The sequence below is a fragment of the Biomphalaria glabrata genome, chromosome 8, assembly GCF_947242115.1.
Source record: "Biomphalaria glabrata chromosome 8, xgBioGlab47.1, whole genome shotgun sequence".
NCBI lineage: Eukaryota > Metazoa > Mollusca > Gastropoda > Planorbidae > Biomphalaria > Biomphalaria glabrata.
In genome coordinates, this window is record NC_074718.1 from 33,839,961 (window position 1) to 33,861,454 (window position 21,494).

At 37.7% G+C, this 21,494-nt stretch overlaps 1 protein-coding gene across 2 annotated transcripts; it reads left to right on the plus strand.

The window, feature by feature from the left end:
* The first annotated feature begins 118 nt into the window (after positions 1–118).
* Positions 119–21,422, plus strand: LOC106069360 (solute carrier family 22 member 6-B-like). Of its 2 annotated transcripts, none has more exons than XM_013229017.2 (13): positions 119–355; positions 3,350–3,519; positions 5,044–5,273; positions 8,449–8,552; positions 9,264–9,390; positions 11,061–11,263; positions 15,776–15,911; positions 17,339–17,526; positions 18,167–18,301; positions 19,165–19,256; positions 19,405–19,525; positions 20,220–20,292; positions 21,200–21,422. In XM_013229017.2, exons 2-13 carry the CDS (start codon positions 3,384–3,386, stop codon positions 21,392–21,394), a joined length of 1,740 nt encoding a protein of 579 aa, XP_013084471.2. In that variant the 5' UTR covers positions 119–355; positions 3,350–3,383; the 3' UTR covers positions 21,395–21,422. The 2 variants fall into 2 exon arrangements, with proteins under 2 accessions (XP_013084471.2, XP_013084472.2); XM_013229018.2 differs by having other exon boundaries at positions 3,355–3,519.
* The last annotated feature ends 72 nt before the right edge of the window (positions 21,423–21,494 follow it).

Genomic DNA, 21,494 nt, shown 5'->3' on the forward strand with positions numbered 1-21,494 from the left:
CTGAAAATGACCAGGGAGAATTGAAGAGATTATTTGAAGACACGCGTGAAACCTGCAGATGAGATTTAGGCTTGACCTAGATATAAGAACTTTGGGTATATAACTTTATCCCATTTTTTCATTGGACCAAAAAAAAAAAAGGTTAATGTGTCTGTTTCATTCATTATCTGGAGCCGTAAAGGATTAATCAGATCTGGCTTATGCCAACTCATAAGATCAAACTTTATGCCTTTGATATCTTTTTGTAGTATTACTGTAGCCTAGATACACAAAATGTTGAGCACCATTAATGTGTAATTTTTGTGATCAGTTTTATTAGTGTCGGAACATATATTTATTATCGGAAAAAACTTAGGTAGCTTTTTTATTTTTCATCTTTAATGTCATTATTCTTTGATTCCTGCTATTAACTCACACCTTAGTAAAAGTTAACAAATTAACTCTTTCTCTCTGTAATTATTTTTCCAAGTCTCGAAGGAATTCTACTTTTTGCTCATCAGGCCTACTATTTCCCTCCCCTGTTATGATTAAGTTTAAATAGCCATGTCGTTTGTTATCAGAAAATGTTTTATTTGGTATAGAATGAAAGGGAAATGCATGCTCTTTTTATGTAACACAAAGACAAGTTTATAAAATTAAACATTAATATAATTTAATGAGGTCAAACCAACAAATGGTAGGCCTATCGTCAATTAGGAGAGAAAGAGTTTAATAATGTATTTTGATAACGCTTCATTATCTATCGAGACGAACTCTCGCAAAAAAATTCGCGCTGCGTGACAACATATTTGGTTACAATGTCAGAAAGATTAATTCCTTAGTTATTAAGTTAATTAAAATTATTTATATATTGATAAACTCCAGTTTCCACCTATGGAACTCAAGGGAACTAACAATTATAATTGAGTATTAGTACTGTTCTCTCTGCATATAGCAACCCCCGCCTCCCCCCCTCCCTTTTCCCATTCGACGGTAAGACAAAATATTTCGACATACAGTAGGAATCATGGGCGTAGCCAGGGGGGTGGGGTTTGGGGTTCAACCCCCCCCCCCCCCGAAATGAAATCCCCCCCTCGGGGGGGGGGGGAGACGGACTTTAGTGACTGATTTTTTGCTTTGATTTTCTTTATTTTAGGTAAGATTTTAATACTAAATCATCACTTGCCCTAGCGCAGCCAAAGGGGTTTTGAGTTTAAAACCCCTACCATGGGGTTTTGAGTCTGAAACCCCCTACCACGGGGGGGGGGGGGGGGGGAAGACGGACTTTAGTGACATGTTTTTTTGCTTTGATTTTGTTAATTTTAGGTGAGATTTTAATACTAAACCATCACTTGCCCCAGCACAGCTAAAGGGGCTTAGAGTTTAAAACCCCTACCAGGGGGTTTTGAGTTTAAAACCCCCTACCAGGGGTTTTGAGTTTGAAACCCCCCTACCAGGGGTTTTTGCAGTTAAATCCCCCTCTTCTATAAAACAAACACTCAAAAAATGCAAACGATAATCCCCAAATTCCAAGTGCACAGTTAAGGAAGATTTTGATTTTAAAACCCCCTCCAAAATTTACGATAGACCCCCTCTTCAATATGAAAAAAAAAGCAAATTATGCACTCAAAATGTTATGAGAGTAGCTAAATGGGTTTTGACTCAGTTTTAAGTTTAAACTCCCCTCCAGTGGAGTTTGAAGCTAAAAAATACATCTTCAATAAAAAGAAAAGCAAATTACACGCTCTAAAATCTAAGCGTAGCCATATGGGTTTTGAGTTTAACCCCCCCGCCAGCGGGGTTTGAAGTTAAAAAATACATCATCAATGTAAAAAAAAGCAAATTACGCACTCAAAATGCTATGAGCGTTGCCAAAAGGGGTTTTGAGTTCATATCCCCCTTCACAAGGGTTTGATGCTAAAAAATACCTCTTCAATAAAAAAAAAAAGCAAATTACACTCTAAAATTATTTGAGCGTAACCAAGCGAATTGGGGGTTTTGAGTTTAAACTCCTTTCCTCCAGATGGTTTTAAGTTTAAAATCCCCCTACAGAGCGTTTTGAGGTGGGAAACCTCTATCTTCAATATTACTCTAAAGCAAACTACAGTTACCAAATTCTATGATCGTAGCTAAATTGGGGTTTTGAATTTAAAAAACTATAACCAAGTCCTGAAATTTTTAGTTTAAAACCTCTAACAGATGATTTTGACGATAGGATACCAGTATTCAATATAAAATCCAAAGCTAACTACAGTCACCCAATTCCAAGAGCGTATCCAAGAGAGGTTACATTTCTACCAGTGGCGGTTGCTCCATTAATAAAGTGCAGTGAATAGTCATCTGACGAAATTGAAAAACACGAAATGTGGCTCAACAAAGATGGCTAAGACAGATTTTAGGAGTTAGTTATTGAGATCGGGTCTAAATCAAGGAAATCCTATGCCGAACTGGGAGTCGACCCCTTAGTAAAATTGTGACAGAGCGTCGAATGAATTTTGCGGGACATGTTCTCCGACAAAATAAATTACGCATAATAAGAGTTGCGATGACATCCTAGTACAACTTGGCGCCACACATTCATGGAGGTCCTCGGAGCAGGTGGGAGGAGGATTCAGAAATTACCAGTGACAGATTTTTGTGGAAACAGCTTGACGGCAAATGCGCCGAACGGCGCGGCAGGGTCTTAGTCAGTAAAAATAGCATATACATTTCTGAAAGAAGACTTTTTAATAGCAGGAAAATGCACTGTAGATACCTCAGAATATGCATTTTGTTGACATTCTATGCCAGAAATAGTGCTTGGCGGCGGGGCTCCGCCCCGCTCTAGGGTGAGCTCCTAGAGCTCCCCCAGAGCCCCTTGCTGGCAATGGCGGGGAGTCAACAATTTTTTCACTAACTCCAGGAAGAACTTATTCTAGGGCACAATAAACGTGTTCCAAAAGAATGAAGGGTCAGAATGTAATAAAGATTATGAACACATACACACATACATATATACAAATATTTTTTTCGCGAGGGGGGGGGATGGGGAGAAAAAAATCCCCCCCCTAACCCCCCCCCCCGAAAAAAATCCTGGCTACGCCCATGGTAGGAATTAATTACAAATATTTTAGTTGTTCACACATTGGGCTAAAATGTTTAAAAATAATTGTTAACAAATCTGTAGCGAAAATGAAAATGTACTATGTGAAGTTTATGACCTCCATTACGGTATCATTGTTAGATATTTTATAATTTTAATTATTTAAAATAAAAGTGATGTACAATTGCTGCTATGGATTATATTACGGTAACCAATCCTAACAGAGATGTACAGGCCTATTTTACAGTATCACCATGTATGGCAATATTTCTGCTTTGTTCTCTGTAGTACAGTTTGAGTACACATTCTATTATTGAGTACAATGGAGAAAGGTTCCTTGATGGACGAGGTGTTCACTACCATTGGATGGTGGGGGAGATACCAGAAGACACAGTTTCTCATGTGCATGTTGCCAGTTTTAGCCTGTGCCTCTCACGTTCTGTCCGTGATTTTTATAGGTGAGTGCATTTTATGACGTCATTGGGGGGGAGCAGATATAACCTCGGGAACAGAAATAGCAACCACTGACCACACAAAACAACAACAACAACAACAACAACAAAACAACAACACCAATAGAAGAACAACTATTAGGAGATCTGCAAGAGTTGGAAACCACTGAGCAGTTCATCTCAAATATAGGATTAGTTATCTGAATCATTCAACATAAAAATGAGAACACAGAAGAAGAGGAAAATGGATACAAGAAACTTGTTAGCAGAGTATTTGTGGTGACCCAACAATCCCACACATCACAAAACAGTTGAAGGTAATGAAGAATTACGTAAGCAATAGAGTAACTTTATAGAGTAATCAATCAATCAATCAATCAGGAAAACAGACAAATGTTAAATAAATAAAAACTCAGCATTGTCCTTATACCTATCACTTTGGGATGCCAATAAGGAAATGACACATTATTGTGCTAATTTGACAAATTATAAAAACATATCAAACATTAAAATACAATTTGTTTAGTAAGATAGTAAAATGTAAAAAAATAAATAAATAGAAACAAGTGAATTTACCAATTCTAAAAAAAGTTTCTATACTGAAGGGTCTACTACTGGTAGTACATGCTTAGATAGATTCCTCATTATTCCTTAAAGACTGTATAACGTATAATACAAAATAAAATATAGTCCCTTATCTTCAAATGAAATGATATTAGGACTACTTTTCAAACCTATAGTAAGTAATGTACCCCTTTCAGACCTTGCGATCTATGGATCAGAGGTTACAGTGGCTGACGTTAAACGAGTATGTCGTGTGGCAAGCACAATGACCAACCACCTTTACTCTCCCCCCCCCCCAACTGATGTCAGGTACCCATTTTGAGTTGGAGGGACTAAAATTCCCGAAATAAAAAAAAATCCCCAGACCCATCGGTTCGGAAGCCAAGCGCTTTATTCCTCAGCCACCTCGCCCCCTTCATATATCTTATGAACCCTTGGGGCACGACAAATGATCTGTCAACCATCTTTCTCCACGCCTTTATACAAATCCATTAATAGCAAGCTTTTCAGTTTGTATGGTGTTCATTATAGCGAAGTATTTTAATAAACAATTTAATACGTTTCGGACACTTTTCATCACGGCAAAATCCATTTTCTAAGCTCATTGTGGGAAGGTGGAGAGGCTAAGTACCCTTGAACTTGGCTTGGCTACCTATGAAGGGGGGCTTGAGGTTCGACACCCGACTCGAGCAGAGTTGTGTTTACTGAGCTGCCTAAAGGCAGCACGGAAAACCTTCTCCCAGATACCTCCCCCCCCCCACACACACACAACTGGTCAAATAATGAATGAGATTGGGCCACAGCTCTCTGAGCATGCTATAAACATGAAAGTAGCGATATATAAAAGCTAGAATTATTATAGTATTAAATATAATATCTGTTACCAAGTAATTCCAGGACTGAAATGAAAACAAAACATTAGCACTTAGATTTAGTAATGTATGTTTACTTTGCGTATGTTGTCAGGTCGCGACGTGCCACACAAGTGCGCCCATATCGACTCTTTGAACATCTCTGAGGAATTACTTGTAGGGGGCGCTCCTTATGACGTCACGGTCTCGCCATATAGTAACGTCACGGTGACGTACGAGGCTTGCAGCGTGGATGTCAAAAACGGCTCGACCATAATCTTCACCAGTGGATGTATTAATGGTCATAACTACAGTGAATCAAGAGATATGTCCATAGTATCTCAGGTAAGAAGTAAATCAAGAGATATGTCCATAGTATCCCAGGTAAATAGTGAATCAAGAGATATTTTCATAGTATCCAATGTAAGAAGTGAATCAAGGGATATGTCCATAGTATCTCAGGTAAGAAGTAAATCAAGAGATAGGCCTATGTCCATAGTATCCCAGGTAAATAGTGAATCAAGAGATATTTCCATAGTATCCAATGTAAGAAGTGAATCAAAAGATATTTCCATAGCATCCCTGGTAAAAAAGTGTATCCCAAGTAAGTAAATACACAATCAAAAGTTGTGTGTGTGTGTGCGCGCGCTTTAATCAAGCGCTTTCGTAGAACAAAATGAATGTAATGGTACACATTTCTAATGTCCACATGATTTCATAATAGCTTGTCAAAATCCGTTAAATATATATAAACCGAAAGTCCTTTCCTTATTTAAAAAAAACAACAACCCAAAAACAGGGGAGTACAATGTTGCAGTCAATAATATTCAAACCAGACACTCTCAAAGTTGTTATTTCTAAAACAGCAATAGGCAAAAAAGTAAAGTACCCCTTTCAGACATTGCAATCTATTTGGCAATGATGTTAAGGTCATCTGTTTCTGTGACCCACGGTTAACGAGCAGGGTGTCCCAGAACAACGACCAACCGCCTTTACTTTTCCCCAACTAATGTCAGGTACCCGTTAGCCTGGGTACGCTGTTCTGCCTCAACGTGGCACTGGGTGGAAACGATCATTAGAGGAAGTGGTTAGGCTAAATGAATAGCAAAACAAAACTCCCGTGGGAGTGTCCAAGGGAACACGAGAGTGGTCCCATTGCAGGGAGCGGAGTTGAGACAGAGAGCTCCTACGGCCCTGTCGATAATCCATGCGCCGTTCCTCAAGGGACCGTTATATTAATGGCGAGTCCTTCACGGTTAGCTTGGTAAAACAGGAAAATGGCGGAGGTTCCCGGTGCACTCGGCCTTCGGCCATGTCTAGCCCATTCGCCCGTGGTGCCAGATGCATCGGAAATATCAATGTTTTACATAGGCATTGACTTGGGTCTCTTCCAGACAGAACGGTGGTTCACGCAGGTTTTTTTTTTTACTGTTTGACTCTCAAACAGGATTTTTTTTCAAACTTAGAGCTCGAAGAGCCTTCGGCTTAACATTTAGACCAGTGATTCCCAAAGTGGTCCATATAGACCCCCAGGGGTCTACGAAGACCTCCAAGGGGTCTACGAAAGTAAAAAAATAAATTGGGGGTCTATGAGATGTCCACGGGGGTCTACGGTAATAGATTTCATTTAAGCAGGTCGTAACTTAATTTTCACATTCCATTAATGTAATTATTTCATACACTAATATATGATTTGTACCCGAGTTAATCCTTTCAATATTTATCCTGCTATTGAAACGAAACATTCTTGTATTCAATTTCAATACTTATTTAAATAGCTTAATTTTGTCTACATGTAACTAATATTTAGAAAAAAAAAAGGAATGTAGACAGTACAGCATTAATTATTTTAAAATGGGATTCATTCCTTCCTTGTCAAACAACAGTTGCCTAAGTGACTTATTTATGACGATATGAAACCAGTTACGCTGGAGGATCATCTGAGACAATGCCACCCTGACAAAAATTAAGATTTGAACAACTTTCGAACACTCAAAGTTCAGAATAGACCCACAAAATCTCTGTTTGACATCATATAGAGAAGATTCTGGTTTGTGAGCGCCTTTCAAGATTTCTTTACTTATAGCAACATACGGAAAACAGCAAAGGTCAAACATTGATTTTACCAGCCGTTTTACAAAAACATACATCTGTTACTATTAAAAGAATTTCTTTAAGCGACAATACAGTTTAAGGTCGCTTCGGTGGCATGAGTTATAAAATTAAAACCTTCTTATGTAAATCTTTGCAAAAGATATTAATACAGTTTGGTCTGACAAGGTGTAGCGCTGTGTGCTACAAACTGTCTAATGGTCACCATCTTATCTCATCTCATCTATGCCTGTGGTCCTTTCTGGGCAAAGGCCACCAACCAGCTTCCTCCAGGCATCTCGGTTCTGGACGAGACTCTCCAACTGTCTCCACGTCTTGCCAATCTGCTTGGCATCTGCTTCCAAATCGCTGTGCCATGGTAAAGCTCAAGCAGCCTTCCATTAGCTGAAGAACACCTGGGGATCTAGGGAAAAAAGCACCACCACCAATATTAGGCTATGTAACACCATTGTTAAGCCGATACTACTTTATGGAGAAGAGACCTGGAGAACCACCATCACCACCATGAAAAAAAATACAGGTATTCATCAATAGCTGCCTGAGGATGATTCTTATAATCTGCTGGCCAGACAAGATCTCGAATGAGGAACAGTGGCAAAGAACAAAGCAGCAGCCCATTGAAGTAGATATCCTTCAGAGACGCTGGAAATGGATAGGTCACACCCTTCGCCAGCCTGCATCCAGCATAACATGGCAAGCCCTAGCCTGGAACCCACAAGGAAAGACGGTAATGGCGGTAATGGTGCCGTCTCCTTATATTTCCTTAAGGTTGACCGACGAGACCTGGTTTAGGCTCCAGTTACTCGCCTTTGCCCCTCTCCTGTTAATAAAAACAGTTCCGCAGATTTAATATTTGAGCCACAGGTGAAAGATCAAGAAATACAGGAGAAACTGTTCTTTGCGAAACCTTTTACAATGATACTTAAAGCATATTAATTAATTAATTAATTAATATTTAATGTTAGAAAGACTAATTAATAGAAAAACAGATTTGTGTATAAAACATTATATCCATAGTTGTGTAGTTTTAAATTACTATTTCACTATTCAACGCACTACAGTTAGAAATTTGTTTAAAAATAATGTTGATGAATTTGCAAAAATTTGCAAGTTGAGTAGGGGGTCTACCGAAAACCAGAAAACATGGCAGGGGGTCTACGAGACAAAAAAGTTTGGGAACCACTGATTTAGACGATCAAACGGTACCCATTAGAGCTGGGTGGACTCAGAGGGGCCCTAAAGATTCCGAAAATAAAAATCACAGTTTTCTCCAGGATTAGATCCGCCAAGCCTTTACCACTCAGCCACAGTATTACAATATTAAAAAAAATAAATTATGTATTTATGTTTGAAACTTGTATTTTATTTGAATCTTATACCGAAAACTAGCAGGCCATTTTATTTTCAGTGGGACCTGGTGTGTGAAGGCGAGGCACTGTCTGACTTGTCACAGACAATCTTATCTCTTGGTCAGCTGTCAGGAGCTTTGATCTGCACTAGTCTTGCTGATATGTAAATAAGTCTTTTTTTGTACTTTATTAAGTTATTGTTTTAGTAACTAATAAGATTCAAAAGTTAAAGCTAATCGCAGTATTTAACGCGACGACACAGACCCAGCTGCGACCTGAATTTAATGCCATTCTCCACACAGGGTCTATTTAAGGTGAAGACAATGACTAGGATATTATGCTATAGAGCCCTATATAAGTGCAGTACTATTTTTTTAAAATTGTAACAAGCGTGAATAGAAACATAACTTTCGCAACTTGATTACTATCACGTGACTGTGACAACAGAATGATAAGAAGCAGTTATCTTTCTTTAGCTGTATAATTGTTTTATAAATAGACTCGTTGACTCTCGTTGTTTATTGTTTGTTTGTAATGAAAGGTGTATTAGTAGCATGCTTTCCCCTCCCCCACCTACTTATGTTTGTTTGTTTGTTTTTGTTTAACTTGATCAGTTTAGATATGGTTGTTATTGTGTTGTAGAATCAATCACTGCCTAGTTAATAAACACAACAAGAGTCTTCAGCTAGAGCTAACAACATTCTCAAAGAAACTATTCTCTGTTTCAGATGACATAATGTTAACATAAAACATTCAACATAATTCCTCAGCCTCGTGGTTCCTGTTTGATTACACCGTATTTATAAGGAAATAGACAAATATGAAGATTATGAAATGTAGATGTTCTAATGTAAATGTATCTCTATGATTCCAGCTATGGAAGGAAGCCGACCTATATTGTATCTCACATCATTTTGTTATGTACAGCCATAGCCCTCTCTTTTTCACCAAACTATCTAGTCTTCATCGGTCTCAGATTTGTGCTGGGATTTTCACAGCAGGTATTACATAGAAGACATAGTGCATTTTAGGTACCAAAATGATCTTTTCGAATAATAAATACTGGGGACCACAGACCTATATATATATATATATATATATATATATATATATATATATGTCCGTGGTGGGTAATTTCATGACAATTTAAACATTGTCAAAGACGTTTAATTGAAATTTGAGGCTGCCAATTAAATAAAACAACTGATCTACACACGTAAGAGCTGAGAAAATATAATTCTGCAGTGCTAAAAAGTGCACAGAAATGATCGTAGAAATAAAAAATACCCATCATCCTTTATTATGTTCACCGGATACAACATAATGCTTGCTATTTATAGTTGGTTTCCCGCGATTGATGAGAATCGCAAAGATTGGATGTGAAATAAAGCGACACAATTCGAGCTATCGATTCCGAGTAAGACTCTTGTTTGGCGCTAATTAAACTTGAGAACGCCAAAGCAATGAGGAATTTCGTACAATGCTTCCAAACCAAGATATTACATTAAAAATAAGTAGGCTAACTAACAAGTATGGACATTCAATTAAAATAAAGAAAACAGCTACTTTTTTTTCATAACTTTTATCTTATGGATATTTAAAAACCTTTGTGTACAGCTATTTTTACAAAGAATATCATTAGCAGAGTGTTTAGTTTGTCTGCCCGTGGAGGCGTGAAGCACGAGTTCATTTTCAGGTCGTTCCCACCTTTTTTTTTTTCAGCAGCCCCGAAAGAGGAAAAGACGCTATTAGTTTTGTGTGGAATGTCTGTCCCTCCGTCCGTCCCGTTTAGATCTTGTAAACTAGAAAAGGTAGTGAAAATCCGACATCACAATATTGTAGAGCATTCAAAGTTCTGATGCAATGTTTCCTTTTTTCTTTTCTGAAAGCGAAAAATTATATTTTTAAAATTATTTATTTATTTTTTTCATAAAAATAAACCACTTTTACAACTATTCACTATTTATAGTAGCAAACACGGAAGGCTCTTTAGTAGGGGGAATATCACAACACCATATTTTAAACACATTTATGCTAATGGTATTAGATTTTTTGTCAAAACATATTTTTTTTTTGCGATTGTATCGCTAAGTTAAGTAAGTTCTGTCATACTAACTACTACATTTACACAAAAATTGTTTAAAGAGACATAATCTATTTAGTACGCATATAAGTACGACAACAATTAAAAAAACAATTATTGAGTAGTTTTTCATATTATCGCGTGAGCTGCAGGTGCTGACACTATAGCTATTAAACACTTAACTAACTAAAGGATTTTTTTGTTTACATAAATGTTTTTTTTTCCTTGAGGATTTGAATAAGAAATTGACCCTTTACAAAACAATTAGATATTCATTATAAGACATCATTTAGGCCAGGTTCACACCACATTCACTTTCACTTATCCTTGGTCTGCTGGACCGCTGGGGCACCACTCAAGATCTGTCAACCTTCTTTCTCCATTCTTCTCTGTCATGCGTCTTTGATAGAATTTTATTCTGATGTTCTTTCTGAAAATCTTGAAACCTGCCTTTTTACCTGCCTGGCTGTACTACTTCGGGGGCCGATTTTGAGTTTCTAAACAAACTGTTTTTGTAACCTTGTTAATGTTTTAGTTTTCATTGTTTTGTTTTCACAATTATTGCTGAATCATGAACTTATGTTTTAGGGAACAGGTCTGGTGTCGAACGTCTTGCTTGTGGAGATGTTACCAACAAAAAGGCGTGCTTTACCCTCGCAAGTTGGGAGTTACATGTGGTCCGTTTCTTTGTTGATCCTATGTTTATGTGCCTACATCACAAAAGATGCAGGTTGGCAGTACACGCAACTGCTGCTAGCCGGTTTGTCCGGTTACGTACTGGTTCAATGGTGGCAAGTACTTTCTTTTGTTTTTTGTTGATTCTCTAGTTAAATCGTGGTATTGAATAGATACATAACTAGACAGGCAGGCAAGCAGATAGATAGATAGATAGATAGATAGATAGATAGATAGATAGATAAATAGATAGATAGATAGATAGATAGATAGATAGATAGATAGATAGATAGATAAATAGATAGATAGATAGATAGATAGATAAATAGATAGATAGATAGATAGATAGATAGATAGATAGATAAATAGATAGATAGATAGATAGATAGATAGATAGATAGATAGATAGATAAATAGATAGATAGATAGATAGATAGATAGATAGATAAATAGATAGATAGATAGATAGATAGATAGATAGATAAATAGATAGATAGATAGATAGATAGATAGATAGATAGATAGATAGATAGATAAATAGATAGATAGATAGATAGATAGATAAATAGATAGATAAATAGATAGATAGATAGATAGATAGATAGATAAATAGATAGATAGATAGATAGATAGATAGATAGATAGATAGATAGATAGATAAATAGATAGATAAATAGATAGATAGATAGATAGATAGATAGATAGATAGATAGATAGATAGATAGATAGATAGACAGATAGATAGATAAATAGATAGATAGATAGATAGATAGATAGATAAATAGATAGATAGATAGATAGATAGATAGATAGATAAATAGATAGATAGATAGATAGATAGATAGATAGATAGATAGATAGATAGATAGATAGATAGATAGATAGATAGATAGATAGATGGAAAGATACATGTAAAACTTCTCTCCGAATGAGACACTAGAGACCTCTGAATATGGACAAAAAAGTGTTTACAGATTATTATACTTATCTGATACCCAATATTTACTTATGTACATTGTACAATATTAGTGTTTATTTGATACAAATGTAAAACTATGAATTTAATTATTCCGTGCAAATATCTGAGCTACAAGACGCATCAGTGATTTGAAACCTTTTCCCTTTCAGTTGATGTTATCAAGTGATGACAATTTATCTATCTTAAAAGGCAACTATGTTAGGACCAAAAACTATTTCAGTTTAGTGTCTAGTTTTCAAATGTAATATTACATTGCCAAACAATTTGACTCGCTCTTATATGACTGATTAATTTCTGTGAGCCCAAAATGCAGCATATGTCCGCAACAACAGCTCTCCACCGTACTCGATTCTGAGCATCTTTCTTCATCCTCTCCTAAACCATACCAGTCTCTTCAGCTTCACTGATGACTGACCTCTTCCAGGTTTAATTGGGTCTGCCCACTTTCCTATTTCCTTGCGAATTCCAACCAAGTGTCTGCCTTGCAACATTGTTATTTGGTTTTAGTAGAGTGGGTCCTATCCAGCTCCACTTTCACTTTTTAATATCCTGGGCTATGGGATTTGGCTTGGTTCTCTCCCACAAGTTCGCAGTAGTTATCTTGCTGGATTCCCGATATATGTGATTAGTAGGGGTGCACCGGATAGTACTTTTTGATATCCGGCCGGGGCCGGATTTGACCGGATAGTAAAATTTGATATTCGGCCTGAGCCGGAGCCGGAGCCGGATACCTAAGTGTCTTGTTAATAGCTTGTGTTGCTGAACATTTTACGAAACTGTTAAATAACAAACCTATATTGGTTGGTTTTATTTTTATTTCCTTTTATATACCTTATTGTTTTAAACTCTGTTACAGGTTGATTTATTCAAACTCAACAGTATTTCTAAAAATCTGTATAGCATGAGTGTGTCTGTGTGTATGTACGATGCCAACAACTGTAAAGGATGTGTGTAGGAAGGTCAATGTAAATAATATTAGTATATATTTAACTAACCAAGCCTTTGGAAGCTTTCTAGCCTTTCCTTTTGCTGATTCTTGAAGTCTATACACCTCTCTGAATTGACTGTCCATACGCTGACCTGTTTCAGATCCTTGAGTGGCAAGGCGTATGCGAGTATTATCTATGATGACATCAGGCCAATCTCCAATGTCATTCAGTCTAGAGTTTATTATCCTGCTTTCTGTATTATTTACACTGTCTGATGGTTCAGCTTCTTCAGTATGAATTTTTGAGGAGTGTACTAAAGACATGCTTGTGTGCTGTCCTTTAGTCTCTAGAACCTGCAGTATTGAAGTATTTTCTTCTTTTTCATCATTCAGGATGTCGGCCTCATCATTTTTTTCTGGATTCAATGATAACCGTCTCATCTTGCTTTGTTGCTTTTAAGTGTTCAGTTATTTCATACACAATAACAGCTCGCCTATAGTGGCGCATGCGCAATATTAAACAGATTTTCACCCTCTAGACTCTATATCTAGATTAAACTAATGGACTAAACAATGAAGTAAAAAAAGGTTGGCCTTTCTTCTTCTTCTTCTTTATATTACAGAGCATTGATCAGTGTAGTAACAACATGTACCGTGTGTCCGAAATCAATCTAGTAAATTAGATTCAAATTGTTCTATAGCTTACATTGTATTGAAGAAATAGTCAAGGAGATGAAACAAAATAGCGTCATGACTAGTTTATAAATCGTTAGTTCATGTTTAAAATACAGTAGTTTATGTTTGTTCGTGTCCATACAATTAGTCGTTTTTAGTGAAAAGCTCAGGGAAATAGGAAATTAATACACACTGGGGGAATTTTGGTGCCCCTCTCCACTTGGTGCCCTGTGCGGCCCGCACCACCCGCACATTGGTAGCTACGCCACTGGTCCAGGTTACTAATTGAGATTTATGTTCAAGTAACTCGACACACTTGAAAAGGTGTGGCCTATAGCCCAACCACTTGATTAACATTTTTCTCCAAATACGCAAAGTCTTTGTCCGGATACCCGTGTAGATGTATGGCTTGAAGTCCAGTCCCCCCCCCCCCCCCCAATTAAGATTAACTACCAAGTAAACAAACATAGTTCCCTCGTGTGACCTCTAGAGAGTGCTTACGTCCATCGTATCTGACTTGGGGTCACCTGTCAATCAATGAACTCAATGTGATGAACTAAACAAATAAAAGGGGGAGGGAGTTGTTCATCTGGAAATACACCTAGTTACCTTAGAGGTGTGGCTATTGTAGTCCAGCCCCCCCTAATAAAGATTAACTACTAAATAAACAAACTTAGTTCCCTCGAAAGGTGTGACCTCTAAAGAGTGTCAATACGCTGACATTAAACCTACGTCCATCGTATTTAACTTGTGGTCACCTGCCTATAAAAAAAAACTCAATGTGATGGACTAAACAAATAAAAGGGGTGGGAGTTGTTCATCTCTACCTCTGGAGATATACCCGCACAGCTAGACAGACGTCTGGTCAGCATGACGTAGTCAAGGAATGTAGCATTTTAACATGTTAACTAACCTACTCTAAGGTCAAGACAAATTGAAAAAAGTGTGAGCCATTGCTGCTCTGTATGTAAAGCGCATTTATGATGTAAAGTTTCATTTCTATTTATATTAAGTTATTAACATTCCTTGTCTTTATAATAAGCGATGTTTGGTGCATATACATAATGGCTCTATTTTTAAGCACATTATTTTGTTTTAATATAAACATTAATACATTCTACAACAGACATTAATGGAACGAGGTTCACTTTATGCATATTAAATAGGTGTATTTTTTACTATCCGGTTTACTATCCGGTAGTGATATCCGACCGGAGCCGAATAGCACCGGATAGTAAAAAATGCCGGATATTCGGCAGAAGCCGGAGCCGGAGGGACTATCCGGTGCACCCCTAGTGATTAGTAACTATTTGTGAAGACCTGGAGCTTTTCCATATTTGTTTTCGTGACTCTTTTTGTCTCGGAACCGTATAGAAAAACCGAATGAACGTTTGTATTAAAGATTCGGATCTTTTTCCGTAAAGACAGAACTTTGGAGATGGAAGAGTGGTAACGGCAAAGCTGGCTTTATTGAGACTATTTCGTATATCGTCATCAGTCATCTTTACCTTACCAAGATAAGAGATGTGGTCTGTATCAAGAATGTGTTCTCCCCCTTTATGATTGGTTTCTCTTTCCTATTATTGATCCTCGTAACTTCTGTTTTCTTTTTTGTTACTTCCGAGAGTCTGGTCAGTTTGGCATGAGCACTTTGGTCTGTAAGTGAGAGGAGGTAGATGTCGACTTCCTGAAGTTGTTTGATGCATTTTCTATTGTTTGACACAGTTATATAGCATGCTTGTATCACCCATTGTTTTTAAACGTTTTACATCAAAACCAAATATTTATCTTTTCCTTTTCATATTTTTAAGTAGCTCTGTTTTGGTATGTACAGAATAATAGACCTACCTTTTTTTTACTGTTCGAAACTCTCTAAGGTTATATACATATATAAGAGACAGCAGACATACTTAACTGCTTATATTATAATATTAAGTTATTAAATTGTATTAACATTGAATCGCTGAAGCCATCACAAAGACTTAATTCCTTAGAGATCAATTATTCTTTTTAAAAAGTTTGTGTAATTTTTTTAACACTATAAAGGATTATGGATGAATCTCCAAGGTGGCTCCTGGCCAACAATAATATGGCCGCTGTAGAAGCATTTGTTCAAAAAGCCTCCGCAATGAATAAAACAGATCCTGACAAGGCGTTGGATTTACTGAGAGGGAAGCATTTGGTAAAGTTTTAATAGTATTGATTCTTTTATAGGTTATCGTAGTTTTGAGGAGTTTAAAAAATGGAATTCACCATATATGAAAGAAAAAGAATTTACAAAACTTTAGGAAACAAAGAATGATGAAGTCTTATAAAAGCGATCTGGGCGTACTCTTGTTTGTGCAGATATCTCCACGATTCAATTCAGGCTCGTTTTCCCTCCGATAATGGAGTTCTAAGCAAAGTGGCATCCATTTGACTCTCGGTTATACACCTCCTTGTTTTTAGTCTTTTCGTTTATTGATAAACTGACTTAAATCAGAGACCTTCCTCAAGGCTCCAGGGGACAGTACCAGGTAAAGAAGAAGAGAAAAAGAACGCATTGGGAAGACAACATCAAAGAGAAGACAACATCAACGAGAAGACAACATCAAAGAGAAGACAACATCAAAGAGAAGACAACATCAAAGAGAAGACAACATCAAAGAGAAGACAACATCAAAGAGAAGACAACATCAAAGAGAAGACAACAAAGAGAAGACAACATCAAAGAGAAGACAACATCAAAGACAACCCTGTGACTTGAGATTCTTTTTCAGACTAAAGTCAGAGAGTAATGGAAGAAGACGAACAACAGTACAGAAGACTACGGGATTAGGTGAAGGGGAAGAGTGACTCAGTTCAGTAGACTACGGGATTAGGTGAAGGGGAAGAGTGACTCAGTTCAGTAGACTACGGGATTAGGTGAAGGGGAAGGGTGACTCAGTTCAGTAGACTACGGGATTAGGTGAAGGGGAAGGGTGACTCAGTTCAGTAGACTACAAGATTAGGTGAAGGGGAGGGGTGACTCAGTTCAGTATGGTTACATTTATGATAATGTAAAGTTTCCCTTTCAGACTAGGGGGTGATGATGTAAAGGTCATCAGCTTCTGTGGCCCACGGTTTACGAGGATGTCATGGGGCCAGCACAATGACCAAAGGCCTTTACTTTGCCCTTACTAATTTCAGGTACCCATTAGAGTGGGTTAACGCAATGGCGCCATAAAGATCCCGAAAGTACACATTCCAGTCTTCCGAAGATTTGAGCCCGGAACCTGCGATTCGGAAACCAAGCGCTTTACCACGCAGCCACCGCGCCTCCTACGATAATGTATACAACTTAAATATTGCCATAACAATAGAAACATGCACAAATTTAATCAAAAGCAAAATTGATATCCTATAAAAAAAAATGATTGACTTTGAATTGTCTGACAAAGAAACATCATGAAAAGATGGAACGACAAAGCAAATGAAACTTTTTCAAATTATATAATAAATGAAAGTACACGCTTCTCTTCAACAAAAGTCGTCCCTGCTACGAAGTACAGTTGTTGTTCTTTTTAATTTAGTGTCAGTCATCCCTAATCCTATTTAATTTGTTATTATTTTTTTTGGGTTTAAAATCAGTCCAAATGTACAGACAGCCACCATTCTGGTGAACTAACAATTAATGAGGAAGACTGTAATCAACTTGCAAACAATGGTCTCCTGTCGGCTGGTACCGACATGAAAACATCAGATGAGAACATGCGATTTACAGCATTTGTCAAGAACAGGAGCGTCTTTTTGGTCACTGCAGTGTCTTGCTATATGTGGTAGGTTTAGTTTGCGACAATGTCTTCCTGCATGTAGTAGGTTTAGTTTGTGACAATGTCTTCCTGCATGTAGTAGGTTTAGTTTGTGACAATGTCTTCCTGCATGTAGTAGGTTTAGTTTGTGACAATGTCTTGCTGTATGTGGTAAGTTTCAAAGAAGACAAATCCTCCCAACGCGTCATCTACCAATCTAGTCGCGCAGGTAAACTTGAGACTTAACTCTACTAAATTATTTGTTTTCAAGGCTGATACGGGTGAATCCTTCCATGCTCTCGTGACACTAAAGAAGAAAGAACACTTATAAGAATTCGTCCTATCATATGGAATAGGAAATATGTCTTTAACTTTGTGTCAGAGTATTTTGTCCTCTTTTTCTGGCCAGCAGTTAGTTTTGAGCAAGAAGGATAACAAGAAAGAGGTCGGTCCATTCTTTTGTGTTATTCCACCAACTTTGACGGCTTCGTGCTCCTCCCACTGTACCTACAAAATAAACCTTATAGGAGTGTTGTATAACTTTTTTATTTTTCAGGTAGTGGGCAACTAAAGTAACTGTGTAGAAATATTAAAAAATAAGTGTACTATTTTTTTTTCATAATACAATTGTATTACTTAGGAATAATGCTCTTGTCTGTGTGATCAGGTTTACTGACAGTTTGACCTACTACGGTCTCATCATGACCTCTACGTCATTGACAGACGACTTTTACCTGGGATATTTTTTCAACGTCCTAGTAGAGCTACCTGCTGCTCTAGCCTTTGGACTTCTTATAAACAGGTAGATCTACATAAAAAAAAGTCAAGTTCCCCTTTCAGACGTTTCGATCTATGGGTCAGATGATGTCAAGGTCATCTGTTTCTGATGGCCAACGATTGTGGCCAGAACAACGATCAACCGTCTGTACTTTCCCCAACTAAAGTCAGGTTCAATATACGTCATTAGTTGAGACATAGAAAAAACAATAAAGAATAGCTTAGTTATTGTCTAAACTTCTCGCTGACACAATCATAATATAGGCAGAAGACACGAACTTCATCCATTCAACTCAAAAGCATATCTACTATTGCCTACTGACCATGTGGACACATCTCGCTAACGAGATTTTATTCTTCCCATGATACCCCTGTGGTCCCTTGATTTCTATGTGAAACATATTATTCTCCATAAACCCTGATGTCTCATGGTCCACGACCAACAAATGTCACCAACTATTACATAATGATGTGACAGGTGTCTATTTTACAATATATTTTATCTCGATTTGGCTAAAGACGAGAGAAAACCTTTTATCTGATATTTCTTTCCTCCCCCAACTGGTCCACAAAAGTGATCACACCACAGCGCACTGAGCATATTATAAGCACAAAAGCCCCATTAAACAAAAACAATTGTAATAAAAATAATTTTCTATCGCAAAAGTTAGTCTAGGTCTAGAACTATTCAAATAATTGATGCAATTTCACTCTATCTAAACTTTCAAAAATACTTTTTAACACTTACTTGTTTTTTTTTAAAATTAGAAACATAAGTGACATAAAGGTGCCTCTGGTTGTTACACGAGCATTTGACAGTTTTCTCTTCGTATTCCCCTTCCTTTCACCAATAGGATCAAATTATACGAAATGTTTTTGTATTTACAGAATTGGTAGAAAGAAATGTACATCCGTATTTCACTTGATTGGAGGCATGTCACTGCTGGTCTCTGTCATTCTAAATAACGCATCTTTTGCTGGTAAGTTTTTCTGTGTCCTACGTCTTGATTACTGGTCGTTGGCAGCATGTTGAAGCATTATACTCAACACTGAAAAACAACATAATAGAATAATAAACCATTACTAGCGTATGTTTAAATGTGTATTATTTGCTGTTTTGAATTTCAGACGATATTCCTGGCAAAGAAACTATCACATTTGTGATTAGTTTGATTGGAAAGTTTGGCATATCGGTGGCCTTTGCAGTTCTGTTTCAATACACCCCTGAAATTTATCCAACTAATTTAAGGCAAGTTATCTATAAATATACCTCATCATTGTCTAACTAGTTTTGTGTAACACTGCCAACAAGTATAGGGATAATAGTATTGGTTGTGCACCACTGCCCACTAGTTGAACTTGCGCAACACTTAATACTAGTATAGGTTGTGTATTACTGACCACTAGTATAAACGCAAACCACATCCCACTAGTATAGGTTGTGTACTACTGCCCACTAGTATAGGTTGTGTACTACTGCCTACTAGTATAGGTTTTGTACTACTGCCCACTAGTATAGGTTGTGTACTACTGCCCACTAGTATAGGTTGTGTACTACTGCCCACTAGTATAGGTTGTGTACTACTGCCCACTAGTATAGGTTGTGTACTACTGCCCACTAGTATAGGTCGCGTACCACTGCATACTAGTATAGGTTGTGTACTACTGCCCACTAGTATAGGTTGTGTACTACTTCCCACTAGTATAGGTTGTGTACTACTGCCCACTAGTATAGGTTGTGTACTACTGCCCACTAGTATAGGTTGTGTACTACTGCCCACTAGTATAGGTCGCGTACCACTGCATACTAGTATAGGTTGTGTACTACTGCCCACTAGTATAGGTTGTGTACTACTGACTACTAGTATAGGTTGTGTACTACTGACTACTAGTATAGGTTGCTAACCACTACCCATGTTTCTTATGTTTGCCTTTTGTTTTAGAAACACTGGGTTTGGCATTTCTTCCATGGCGGCGAGAATTGGAGGAATGGTAGCACCTTACTCTCGAACATTTGTGAGTGCCATATAACTATTTATTTGAATTTTGTGTATGTGTGTAGTTGTACGTGTGCCACGTAATAGCTACAAGTATCCTAACAATGGTCTCTGTTCAGCTATTCTGTCCTTCACTGCTGCTGCTGGGTGATATAACAACTGGCTTCACAAAGTAGATCTGTGTGTCAAGATCACCAGATAGCATCGATCCAGGGTTGTGGCTCCGCTAGCAAGCACTGCTCAGCCGCTCGCCACCCTTAAACAAGTTCTAGCATACGTTCGTCCCCCATTCGGGATAAGTGTCCTGCCCAGCGTAACTCTATACCGTCCATAACGGTATGCACAAGAACATCGCTGTTTGTAGTACAGTCTTATGTCCATGATGGAGCGCAAACATCTTTGGTGCAAGGGTTCAAGAAGTCTTCGCTGCTTTCTGTATAATACCCATGTCTCAGATGCAGATAGTAGGATTGAGAGAACCACTGCTTGATAGACAGTGACTTTTGTAGCCAGGCGGAGCCACACTCTCGCTTGGAGGCGTCCAAAAGCTCTTCTGGCCCTGGTTATCAACTACCCTTAAAAGCGAGGCTTCATTTGATACTTGTAGGTGGCAATTATCGGCATATAGAAGCTCTATTACGACCATTTCCTTTGTTTTGTAATGGGACATTAGACGACGAAGGTTGAACACATTGCCATCTGAGCGAAACCTGACGTAGATGCCTTGGCGCATTAGCTGCCTCATTGGACCCAGCATTACGGTAAAGAAGAGAGCGAACAGAGTAGGGGCACTACAAAATACTGTGCGTTGTCAGATCACAGCTAAACTGTTAATCTAAAGAGGATACAATTATGAACTAACACATTAACGCACCATTCTTTGAATTTTATCTATAGTTTTATAGTGTTATTTTCACTATTTTCAGGAGCGTCACGTGCCTTGGGGTCCTGGGGCAGTATTCACATTTCTCTGTCTACTAGTTCCTGTAGTCGGCAGATTTCTTCCCGAGACCCACGGCCATGAACTTCCCCAGACTATTGCGGATATGGACCAGTGGATCAAAGCGAGCGGACGAAAGTCTAAAAATAAACATATCACGGACCCTGCAGAATCACGATAACTCCACAATAAACTTTATATTATAATTATTTCCCTTGGACTTCCATCTTTGATTAGAAAATAAATTATACTTTATCTATGTATGATAACGTGAGTGCGGT